Consider the following 13,372-nt stretch of genomic DNA (forward strand, 5'->3'; position numbering starts at 1 on the left):
GCAGCTAGCTGCCTCCCAAAATGGAAGCAGACAACATTAGACTTTGCACTTTTTCCAGACATATCCTTTCACTGTAAGGAGATGTGATTGTAGTTATCAGATAGAAGAGCGTGGTGGGCGTAAGGGGAAGAGCTGCTAATGTTTAGTAAGAAGGCATGACGTTTTAGTGACCAGCTCGTACACTGTAGGCATCCCTGTCTCTACGTCTTCTCCTTTGACTGAAGATTAAAATCACGATGTGGGGAGTTTATCATTTGCCATGGTCTTTAGTGTCGGTTTTAAGTCTCTTTGCTTGGTGAGGTTGCGCCAAACTTCTGAAATAGTGGACAGTAATAATATGTTTGATGCAAGTGCAATGTGGTGTACCCCAGTATCTGTAAACGAACTGGGCATAGCCTGGCGTGGAGATGTGACTTTTTTGCAACTTTTTAAGTGTTCTAATCTGTAATCCAGACTTAGTTTTCACTCCACTTCTGAAAGTGGCGAGGCTCACCAAATGTCATGCTGACATCACTTCAGACATTTTTACACCACAAAACTAGTGTACCAGACTTGTTTAAATGTTCCTCGAAATCTCTTGTTTATTTCCGGAGTTCTTGCCAAGAACATCAGACGGTCTAATCTGAGCACTTTGTTTTGTACTGGAAAGGAAGTGGTGCACAATTGTATCCCCATGAACTTCCTCCTCGGAGGAAAATTATTGTGCATCTCAAAACTTAAAGGGAACCTGTCACCAGGATTTTGTGTATAGAGCTGAGGACATGGGTTGCTAGATGGCCGCTAGCACATCCGCAATACCCAGTCCCCATAGCTCTGTGTGCTTTTATTGTGTAAAAAAAACTGATTTGATGCATATGCAAATAGTCCTGTGTGTGAGATGAGTCAGGGACAGGACTCATATCAGGTAATTTGCATATGTATCAAATCGTTTTTTTTCCACAATAAAAGCACACAGAGCTATGGGGACTGGGTATTGCGGATGTGCTAGCGGCCATCTAGCAACCCATGGCCTCAGCTCTATACACAAAATCCAGGTGACAGGTTACCTTTAAGGTGCCCACACTCCTTCATCTCCTTCTGCTGACAGTTATTCTTACTCTGCTGTTGTTGTGTGCGTTTGTTTTCAGTGGTGGGAGGTGGATAAACCGCTGGTCAGGGACCCCTCTGGCAGCAGCCTATCTCCTGTGGGAGCAAAGGACGGGGCATATTGAAATACAGCTTCCGTTGGGAGTGAGTCGGGACACCTCCACAGGAGATACCTGGCCCATCCTCTTGCACATCTATAGCTACCTTAAGCTATAGTTGTAAAGAACAGATATCTTATGCAGTATATTCTTTACTATTGTATTAATTGAGCAATATTTTTATTTTTATTTTTTTCTAATGATGAGTTATAATACTTCTGGCATTCCTTCCTGCACTAAAGACGCCGAGGTCAGGTTAGTCCATAGTTGTTGTGAACCTGCCTGCTCATGGTTTCCCTTAGGCCTCATGCCTACGCCATGCCTACCACGGTGTAAGTCACATCTTTAAACACAGCCATGCCTGAAAGGTTTCTGCTGTTTCAAACAGCAGAGAACCACAGCACGTGTATGCAATCTGCCATATGGCTGATCGCATACATTTCACCCCTCAGATGCTGTAGTCCAAGCATGTCAAACTCAAAGGCTAACATGGGCCAAAAAAACAAAATTTAAGTTTATGTGGGCCGCATCAAAAAAAAAAAAAATTTTTTTACAATATAATGCAGACGGATCCGTTCTGAATGGATCCACCGTCTGCATTATATGAGCGGATCCGTCTCAGACGGATCCGCTCTGAACGCAAGTGTGAAAGTAGCCTTAGGGGCGAGAACCTGGGATCTTTCATCCCTTGTCCTATTCAGCTCTATCAGGGTGAATAGGACTTCACACTGTCCCTGCTGCTCTGTGCCTTGTGCACACAGCATCAGGGATGTTACCATGGCAACAAGGGCTTCTGTAGCGTCCTGGCTGCCATGGTAACTGATCGGAGCCCCAGGCTTACACAGCTGGGGCTCCGATCAGAAGCTGCCACTGCACCACCAATGAGGGGGAGGGGAGAGGTCCCTGTGGCCACTGCCACCAATGATTTTAATACTGGGGGGGGTTGAGAGGGGCTGGCGCACTGTGCCACCAATGATTTTAATGGGATGGGGGGTTGAGGGGGGGGGGGCACACTGCACCACCAATGATAAATTACCCCTTTATACAGGAGGCTGGTACTGGCAGATCAGCAGTTAACCCCTCAGGTGCGGCACCTAAGGGGTTAACTGCCTCTGATCGCAGCTCCCTGTCAGCGGCAGGGTGCCGGCAATGCGATTCTGCTGCCGGCACCCGCCTCCTGTATTGTGTTAAAGACTGACTTTCACTATCAGGCCACACAGAGCGGCGCCTAGCGATGTCCCAGCACTCACCATTAGTCCTGGGCGCCGCTCCGTTCGCCCGCAGTGCTCCATTACTGTCTCCTCTCCTGCTCCACATGCTGCTGATTACTATCGGAGCGATGGGAGGAGACATCAGCTTCACTAGTGGGCGTTCCTTCTCCCTGCGCTGCGATTGGACAGCGATACAGCCAGGAAGAAGGAACGCCCACTAGTGAAGCTGATGTCTCCTCCCATCGCTCCGATAGTAATCAGCAGCATGTGGAGCAGGAGAGGAGACAGTAATGGGGCACTGCGGGCGAACGGAGCGGCGCCCAGGACTAATGGTGAGTGCTGAGACATCGCTGGGCGCCGCTCTGTATGGGAATAGTCGTATCATTGGTGGCTCAGTGCGCCCGCCCCTCCTCCGCCCCTCTCTCCTCATTGGTGGCTCAGTGCGCCCGCCCCTCCTCCGCCCCTCTCTCCTCATTGGTGGCGCAGTGCGCCCGCCCCTCCCCCCCCCCCCCCTCTCTTCTCATTGGTGGCAGCAGCACAGGGGGAGGGAGGACAGCTTCCTTCTCCCTGTGCTGCTGAGAGAACATGAGCGCGCCGATAGCAGCGCGCTCATGTTCAGAGATACTAGACTGCCGGGCCGCAAAGATATTCATTGGACCTGACTATCAGTTTGGCCACTAGCTTATGTGTATGGGTTAAGAAACTTCAAGCTGTTGCGTTGTAACATGTCCAGTCCTTTTGATAAGCTATCACCGGAGGACCCCGGCAGCAGCTCTTCCGCTGGCATCGCACTTGTTTGTGTGCATGGAGATGTCGGGAGGAATAGCTGTCGGCTCAATGACAATTCGACCGACAGCAGTTGAGGGTGTATAAGCACCTTTAGGCCTCATGCACAAGACCATATGTATGTTGCTGTCCGCACATTGCGGATCAGAAAAAAAACAGCGTCTGTGTTGCATCCGCATTTTTTTTTTTACTTTAATGGGACTGTGGTCCACATTTTGCGGCCAAGTATAGGACGTGTTCTATGCTTTTGTTGAACGGACATATGGATGCAGAAAGCACGCAGATCAACCATACACATTAGATGTATGTTGCCTGAGCCACCTTATTTTGACAGGACTGGCTGACCATCTAATATGTATGCGTGCCTCCCAAATCCCAACCGATGGCAGTGGTCGGAAGAGAGAGGGGTCAGGCATGTTGGATTTCAACATGCATAAGGCCCCATTCACACGTCCTCAAAAGGGTCCGCACCTGTTCTGCAATTTTGCCGTACGGGTGCGGACCCATTAATTCTCTATGGGCCCGGGCGTGAAGCAGAGAGCACACTATGTGCTCTCCGCTTCCGCATTTGTGGAGCGCGGCCCCAAACTTTCTGTCCGCAGCTTCGCAAAAGATAGAACATGTCCTATTCCTGTCCGCAGCTGCGGACAAGAATAGTAATTTCTCTAGTGGGCGCCAGCCAGGTGTGTTGCGGATCCGCAACGCACCATGGACAGGTGAATGGACCCTAATTCTTTCATTCCTAGAGTCATAATCCACCTTCCAGATGTGGCCGACAGTGGCTTTCTCCCCTCTCCCGTTAAGAATACATACATGTTTGGCGCAGCTTAATACATTTTAACAAAACCTAAGTGATCAATACTAGATCAAAGTGGGTTTGCCAATTTGTATGTAACATGATACATTTTTACTTTGCCGATAGCAAAGTTCTTGAAACCGGTGAGGGAGCAGAAAATGTACATTAAAATGTTTGAGAACTTTCCATTTTACAATGATATTGTGTATTTGAATGCACAATGGTGGAACAAACAGCTGCAACTAGTTGGATATGGCCTTGTTCACATATGGCGCAGTATTTCATGCAGTACTGGATTAGAGAGCAGAACCAAGTCTTATATTTATTTATTTTTTCTCTTTTCAGTATCCATTCCAAAGACTTTTGTTAGAACTCATGAAAAACTGCTTGGTATTTTATGAGCATGGCTCGCACTCTGTGCATTGCGTGACGTTTCAAAATCACACGCCATCGTGGTCACTAAGCCTAATGTCCTAATTTTGTCCATGATTACAGATCCTTCACGCACATTATAGTCTCTTAGTCAGGGAAGTCCATGGATACAACGCGGATGCCATTCGTGTGTGCTCCGTGGTTTTCACAGACCATTGATTGGAGATGCTCTGGAATTTATTTTTGATAGAATACGGAGGGCAAAAAATGCACGGGCGTGCGAATGAAAAAAAATTAAAAATGATCTGTCACCTCTGATGACATGTGTGTTTTAGAGCTCATGCACGTGAACATATTTTTCGTCCGCATTTTTTGTGGGTCAGATGCGGACCTGTTCACTTTTATGTCACTGCAAAAGAGGCGTGTGCTGTCCGCATCTGTATGTCCATTCCGTGCCATCCGCAAAAATATAGAACATGTCCTAGTCTTTCCTCCTTACAGACAAGGATAGGACTGTTCTTTTATGAGTCAGACGTTCCATTACACAGAATGCACACAGCCAGTATCCGTATTTTGCGGTGCGGAAAACAAACTACGGTTGTGTGCATGAGCCCTTAGTAAATAATTATTCCACATGACCGTTCTGGAGCATCTATTCTTAGCATTCTAGGTTGTGCTGCAAATGTGTAATAAAACTGATTAACCAGAGATCTATTATCATGCATCTATGAGAGTGGGGAGGCCGCTGTCGGTGACAGCAGGACCCTTGATACAGAAGGCAGGTATGCTGTTTTTTTGCTGTTCCCACCTTTTCTCTTCGCTGCATACACAGCATTTTTGCTCCGCTCCTAATAATATGATCGGCACAATCTTCTGGATCTCAGCAGACCCAGATCAGCTTTGCAGTGAGGCCGCACAGCCTTGTACAACTGCTCTGGGGGTTGCATTCCTCCTATAACTGCAGCTAATTACAGGAGAAATCAGCAATCTATAATATACAGTACAGACCAAAAGTTTGGACACACCTTCTCATTCAAAGAGTTTTCTTTATTTTCATGACTATGAAAATTGTAGATTCACACTGAAGGCATCAGAACTATGAATTAACACATGTGGAATTATATACATAACAAAGTGTGAAACAACTGAAAATATGTCATATTCTAGGTTCTTCAAAGTAGCCACCTTTTGCTTTGATTACTGCTTTGCACACTCTTGGCATTCTCTTGATGAGCTTCAAGAGGTAGTCCCCTGAAATGGTCTTCCAACAGTCTTGAAGGAGTTCCCAGAGATGCTTAGCAATTGTTGGCCCTCTTGCCTTCACTCTGCGGTCCAGCTCACCCCAAAGCATCTCGATTGGGTGCAAGTCAGTTGACTGTGGAGGCCAGGTCATCTGGCGCAGCACCCCATCACTCTCCTTCATGGTCAAATAGCCCTTACACAGCCTGGAGGTGTGTTTGGGGTCATTGTCCTGTTGAAAAATAAATGATGGTCCAACTAAACGCAAACCGGATGGAATAGCATGCCGCTGCAAGATGCTGTGGTAGCCATGCTGGTTCAGTATGTCTTCAATTTTGAATAAATCCCCAACAGTGTCACCAGCAAAGCACCACCACGCTATCGCACCTCCTCCTCCATGCTTCACTGTGGGAACCAGGCATGTAGAGTCCATCCGTTCACCTTTTCTGCGTCGCACAAAGACACGGTGGTTGGAACCAAAGATCTCAAATTTGGACTCGTCAGACCAAAGCACAGATTTCCACTGGTCTAATGTCCATTCCTTGTGTTCTTTAGCCCAAACAAGTCTCTTCTGCTTGTTGCCTGTCCTTAGCAGTGGTTTCCTAGCAGATAGTCTACCATGAAGGCTTGATTCACCCAGTCTCCTCTTAACAGTTGTTCTAGAGATGTGTCTGCTGCTAGAACTCTGTGTGGCATTGACCTGGTCTCTAATCTGAGCTGCTGTTAACCTGCGATTTCTGAGGCTGGTGACTCGGATGAACTTATCCTCCGCAGCAGAGGTGACACTTGGTCTTCCTTTCCTGGGGCGGTCCGCATGTGAGCCAGTTTCTTTGTATCGCTTGATGGCTTTTGTGACTGCACTTGGGGACACTTTCAAAGTTTTCCCAATTCGGACTGACTGGCCTTTATTTCTTAAAGTAATGATGGCCACTCTTTTTTCTTTACTTAGCTGCTTTTTTCTTGCCATAATACAAATTCTAACAGTCTATTCAGTAGGACTATCAGCTGTGTATCCACCTGACTTCTCCACAATGCAACTGATGGTCCCAACCCCATTTATAAGGCAAGAAATTCCACTTATTGAACCTGACAGGGCACACCTGTGAAGTGAAAACCATTTCAGGTGACTACCTCTTGAAGCTCATCAAGAGAATGCCAAGAGTGTGCAAAGCAGTAATCAAAGCAAAAGGTGGCTACTTTGAAGAACCTAGAATATGACATATTTTCAGTTGTTTCCCACTTTTTTGTTATGTATATAATATATGTGTTAATTCATAGTTTTGATGCCTTCAGTGTGAATCTACAATTTTCATAGCCATGAAAAATAAAGAAAACTCTTTGAAAGAGAAGGTGTGTCCAAACTTTTTGGTCTGTACTGTAGGTTTAATGTCCCCCAAAGGTTTTGTATGACTTTATGGGAGGCTACAAAATGTAAAGTAAAAAAATATAGATAAAATTAAAAAAATTCAAGCACATAAAAAAAATATGCCACCATACAGCAGCTTCTAGCCCAGTCCCCAGCGACCATCACTGATGCACCCTGTATCAAAACGACCGTTCTAAAAAGGGGACATTGTTTGTTTAAAAAATATTTTAGTTGCACGTTGTGCTATTAACCATAGGCAATCAATATTAAAATCCTGGAATACCCATGAAAGTAAATATTCTATTTTACAGTTACATTATTGAATATAATTATCAGTCTGTGTCATTGAACATGGAACACTTTTATAGGTTTCCTTTTCACTTATGACATTAGCACTTCTTTACTACCGTTCAGTGTAAAATATATAAAAATAAATTCCACTGCTATATAGACACAACATGAATATATTTTCTCTTTTTTTTTCTTTTTTTTTTTTTTCTTTATGATGTGCCTTTCTTAATGGGGTTGTCCCATCTTGCAGTTTCCACAGCGATATAGGACTGGACTAAGTGGTCAAGCTTAAAGGGATTCTGTCACCTGGATTTTAGTGACAGAGCTTTTAACATCATCACATCAGCCTGCTCGTTTTGTATTAAAATATACTAGTATTACTACCCTAAGTGTTGTCCTTTGTCTAGAAAATTGCTTTTATTAATATGGTAATTACCTGAGCAATGAGGAGTGAATAAATTAGCAGTGGGGCGGTGCTGGGCTCCATGAGAAGGGGCGCGGCTGGGCACCAATGGCCGGAGGGACAGCCCCTTGGACTCCTTACTCGGGTAATTACCATATTAATAAAAGCAATTTTCTAGACAAAGAACATCACTTAGGGTAGTAATACTAGTATATTTTAATACAAAACGAGCAGGCTGATGTGAAAAGCTCTGTCACTAAAATCCAGGTGACAGAATCCCTTTAAGGAAAAAGCCCAGCTATTTCCGTAACTCCTTTTTATAGTGAATGGCAGCTACACAAACCGCGTAGTGGAAAAAGCTAGGCTGCTTCCGTAATTCTGGAAGCGGAAACGGTAAGATGGGAAAAACCCTTTTAACCTTCTAATTCTCATTTTGAAAGACAACAAAAAAGGAGTAAACCAAAATCATTAGTCGTCTATGTCTCTAAGCTGCAGCCATTGTACTCTCTTTGAAAAATGAAATCTAATTCTATTTGTTTGTCTGCAACAAATATGAAGTGTTCTTTCAAGCTTTATTAACCTATTATTTTTTTTTATGACAGGACAACTTCATCCCCCAACCAATATAGCATTTGGAATGAATGGAAACTTTTGTCTCTTTTGGAAATGGACACCAGCAAATAGAACTGCAAACTGTACGTTAGAGTACAAAACTGAGATTTTACCATCCGTTTTCAATTCGGTAATTTATTTGTTTTAATACTTTTCTGTCTTTTTGTTCTTTGCTCGCCTGTTATGATTTAATGGGTAATGCGTTCAATGAAATTCATATCTATAGAACCAACAGACCCCCACAGGACTTCACAGTTTGCCGTAGAAGATTTCCCAAAAATATAGTAAAAGCACTGCTTGTACCATCTTTGAGATTTCTTATCAATAGTTGGAAAACTACAAAGTAAAAAAAAAGAAAAAAGTGTGAATAAAACATAAAAATGAAGCATCTATCATCACAATCTGGCTTATCGTTTCAAATGGCACCTAGCCAAGATCAAATACAGGACACCGGATATGAATAGTCATGGCCGTAATAAGCACATGACATGTACTGTAATAAACAATGTAATAAAAGCCAGGAATGTAACCATACTTAAAAGTATTATAAAGAAAATAGACCAGGCACATGAATGCAACAATGTGGCAGTTAGTAGTAGACATAAAAAGTTTAAACCGCAATCCAGTAGTAGCAATAATATAGTCCAGAAATAAACCGCAAATTAGTTTAGGGAATATAACTGATGGCAGCATATATACAGTTCCTCATAGGAAACCGCAACAAAGCCTTTGTATCTATTTCCAGATCCAAGACACCTTTGAATGTGCGCAGTTCCGCTCCTGGCTCACTGTGCTAAAGCAAACGGATAGGTTGCTGGTCTTTTCGATTCCTTTCTTTTCCCACCACCTTACAGTTCCTGATACGATGTTACCTTAGTCTGGTCGCTTCACCTCTCTGAAATGCAAACCCACTGGTCTGTAATCGAGCGGGTATCGGCTGACTCTGTGTCCAGTATCATCAGCAGGTTGTACGCTCGGTAAGACCAGATATTGCCGGAGCTTTTCTTCGGGAGCTTAATTCAAATCCAGGGGAGACTTTTTTTCCAGCATGCCGGTACAAGGTTTGTCCCATACGTGTTTCGGGGGTGTACCCCTTCCTCAGTGGTAACCTTGCAATGTTTCCCCTCCTTCTTTTATGTTCCGATCCAGGTAGGTTTCAAAAACTGGACCTGAATCGCAATACTAACCAGGTGGATGCAAAACCCGGATTTACTATGATGCGGCTCTTGTGCGTTTACCATGCGGTTTTTGTTATCAAATTGCGTTTTTTGTGCTACCGCTGCTGGAATACAATTTAAGACACAATGAATGTTAAAAAATATATAATATTCCGCTAAAATAAATGATAAAAACATAAATTTTTCTTCAATCTGAATAAAAACTGACGACTTATGCCAAAGTGTATTCAGATAAATTAAAATACATATTGAATCCTCAATGCAGTCACAAATATAAAAAAAAAACTGTATCAAAATCACACTTTTTGTAAGATCCAACTATTCCATAATGGAGCTCCTATATGTTGCTTAAATAATTTTTATTGAATTATATTTTTATTATGGGATCTGATGGATGTTAACCACATCCAGATATAGTGGATATTGGATAAATCTAAAATATACTCAATTTCCCTGCCACACATGATAAGATATTTCCTCAATCTAGAACAGATGGGTTCTCTGGTATGTGTCTACTGTGAATATCTATAGTACGGGGGGAACAAAGTGTTCCCCACCATATTAGAAGAGAACACATTCACAGGAATCCAAATAGTTCCCAATCCGCGTTTAACCCATTTGGTGCTAGTGAGCCGAAATCAAAAATCAGTTTAGATTCTAATCTGGACATCTTTTTTATCAGATCACCTCCCCTCCAGTCTGGTTCTACTTTAGCTAAAGCTGTATATATCAAGTCCGTGGGGTCTTTATCATGGCATGTTTTGAAGTGCTTTGACACAGCATGGTTCTCATAGCCCCGACGTATGTTGGCCACTTGTTCAGAGACCCTTTTTTTAAGAAGTCTCTTCGTGCGGCCAACATGTTGTTTCTTACAGGGGCATGTCAGCAAGTAGATGACACTCTTGCTATTGCAAGTCAAAAAAGTTTTTATCTCGTGTGAATAGCCATTACTATTGGAAATGACCTTCACAGTTTTTTTCGGAAACTGTGTTATCTTACAATTGGGGCATGAATTACATCTATAGAACCCCTCAAAGCACAGCCAATTTTTATCTTTCGGTTGGTTCAGTCTTTTAACTGTAGGGGCTATCTTTACGCCCAGATTATCAGCACGTGTGTATACTATTGTGGGTTTTATTGGTAGCATGCGTCCTATGATTTTATCTTTCAATAAGAAAGGCCAATGTTTAATGATACTGGCTTCCACTTTTTTGTGCTGGGTTTTAAAAGGTAACACAATCTGAACTCCTTCATGTGTCATCAGATCATTTTGAGGTTCTATCCTTTTCTCCACAAAAAAATCTTTTACGGTCCAAACTTTTAACCTTATTCGGAGCTCCCTCAATACATTGGTTTGGGTAATTCTTATCCATAAACTGCTGTTTCAAGATTTCAGCCTCTTTCGCAAATGTATCGTCAATTGTGCAGCTTCGCTTGAGGAGTCTGAATTGGCTGATAGGAACATTCATCAGCCACCTAGGGAGGTGGCAACTGGAATGTAGTATAAAATTATTTTTGGCCGTTGGTTTGTGGTAGGTGCTACAGATCAATTTGTCTGCATTGACATCAATGTTCAAATCTAAAAATTCTATATGGGTTTTGCTAATATTTGATGTAAAATGGAGGTTCAGATTGTTGCAGTTAATCTCAGATAAAAACAAATTCAATGCTGAATCTGATCCCCTCCATATAAAAACGAGATATTGTCATCCTCCAAATCCGACATAAGTAGATTTTCATAACTTGGGGCGAATCTGGTGCCCATCGCGGTACCAGACTCCTGTAGGAAAAATTCTGTATCGAATGTAAAATAATTGTGTTTAAGAATAAAGTTGGCAGCTTCCGATAGACTATATATATTAGTGTCTATCTGTATGGGTTTAAGCCTACCACTTTTATGTAGTTGGGATGACAATGCCTCCAATCCTTGTTTGTGTCTGATAGATGTATATAAAGATTGGACATCTAACGTGCCCAATATCCAATCCTGGTCTACTGAAAAGTAGTGTTAACAGGGTAGCATTAGTACATCATACATAATGAAGTGACATAGCTACTAAACGGGCAAATAAAATCCCAACCATGAGGTACTTAACAATAGAAAGGAAAAGTATGCATAAAAAGGAGGATGTATACAGACCGCAGTTAAAGGGGTTGTCCGCTTTTTTTTCTATTTATGACCTATCCTAGTCCAATATAAGTGAATGGGGACGCCATACTTGTAATGACACCTGTTCACCACTGCACTTGCTGCGGCGAGCAGGTAAACAGTGCAGCGCCTGTATGAGCTATCGGCTGATAAGTCATCAATGGTAAAAAAGCAGACAACCCCTTTAACACCATGCCCCAATGCTCATTTCACCACTGCAGAAAACTTTTGCGAAATGTGTGTTGTGTGAGCGGTGCCATAATGTTAAGGTGAGTAAGGTTGTTTTTTTGTGCATAAAGGCTTAAAGGGGCTGTCGCATTACAACTACTTATCCCCTATCCGACCACTGAGGTTCCATACTTTGCGTTTGAATGGAGCAGCAGAAACACCTGTGCGTCTGCCTGTCCATTCAAGTCCATGGGACTGCCCGAGATAGCCCAGTGCAAGTAAAGTGTGTTAAAAACCCATTGACACAATGCAACTGAAAATGCAGTGTCCCGTGAGCATCTGAAGATTTCGATTTGCATTAAGTCAGGGGCACATTTCTTAAGACCGGTGTTTTAGAGGCCGGTCTTAATAAACCAATACCTGGCGGTGGATCCGCTGCAGTTATGAAGAGGCGCAGACCTGTACATAACCTCGGCAGATCCTCTGCTAGTTCTAAATGTAAAAACGCTTCATAGCTTTTTTTCTACGCTTCATACCCTTTTTCTACGCCTGAAACAGGCATAGAAAATTATGAATAAGATGGGTCTGCCCGCGCCCAATTTTTTTTAGACCTGGAATGAGCGGGGAGAAGTTGCAGATTGCGGCGCCACTAACCATTGCATCACCATCTGCTCCTGAAATATGCCCAATAGGTGTGTTTCAGCTTAATAAATAACCCCCTCCATGTTTTTACTGTACGCTACCCTTCCTGTGTATTATATAGATCCAGCTAATGGTAACTTTTTTTTATTTTTAGTTAATCACTTTTCTTGTAATATTTTTCAGGTACCTGAAGGGATTCATAAACATCCGCATTATTCAAAGTTTTTCGATACTAGAGTTGACTTGAACAAAAACCTCACCTTAAAGATTCACACCGAATGTGGCAATAGAGCAAGTGAGGCTATTACTTTTACATCTCCACTGGCAGCAGGTAAGAAGTCATTTACAGTATTCACGGATCAGCCGTAACCTAAAAATGATATTGTGTACGTTCCCCCTCATGCCACCACACCACTTTTGATACATAGAGGGGTGGACTCCACAAGACCTCTGAAGGTACCTGTGGCATATATTTCTAAGACCTTGGCAGTAGATCCTTTTAAAAGGGGTTGTCCAGCAAAGAATATTCAACATTTTTCAAACGAGCACCTGGATCTGAATTCATGCATGAAATTTGAAGAAGTCAGCATCTTAAGCTCTTTATCATGTTCCTCAACCCATCCATGAACATTTTTTTGTGTTTGGTGGGGCACATTACCCTGCTGAAGCAGACTACTGCCATTAGGGAATACTGCTGCCATTAAAGGTAGTTGCCAATTCCAATATTTAGGTAGTTGGTAAGTGTCCATCTACTTGAATGTTCTTTGTAACCATTCACTCATTTATCGTTGTACACATCTTTGAAAAGTCATATTGACCGTTCGGTCACATACAGTAATGGTGATTGCTCTATGTAAATGGAGCTAAATGACTGGATTGGCATTCATTACCAGCATCTGCTAGTATTAATAAACCTTAAAGGCTTATCCCATGATAAATGTAAAAATTAATATAGTACATGACAGTGCCTTTCTA

At 42.7% G+C, this 13,372-nt stretch overlaps 1 protein-coding gene across 2 annotated transcripts in view; it reads left to right on the top strand.

Moving 5' to 3' along the window:
- The window catches only part of IL13RA1 (interleukin 13 receptor subunit alpha 1), a 66,178-nt gene that overhangs the window by 17,246 nt on the left and 35,560 nt on the right, over nucleotides 1-13,372 (top strand). The window contains exons 2-3 of one of the 2 annotated variants that reach the window (XM_044306232.1): nucleotides 8,251-8,390; nucleotides 12,581-12,728. In XM_044306232.1, coding sequence (XP_044162167.1) covers nucleotides 8,251-8,390; nucleotides 12,581-12,728 — 288 coding nt within the window. The remainder of the gene's footprint in view (nucleotides 1-8,250; nucleotides 8,391-12,580; nucleotides 12,729-13,372) is intronic. The other variant, XM_044306233.1, reaches the window with a different exon arrangement.

This window comes from Bufo gargarizans, chromosome 9, assembly GCF_014858855.1.
Source record: "Bufo gargarizans isolate SCDJY-AF-19 chromosome 9, ASM1485885v1, whole genome shotgun sequence".
Classification (NCBI taxonomy): domain Eukaryota; kingdom Metazoa; phylum Chordata; class Amphibia; order Anura; family Bufonidae; genus Bufo; species Bufo gargarizans.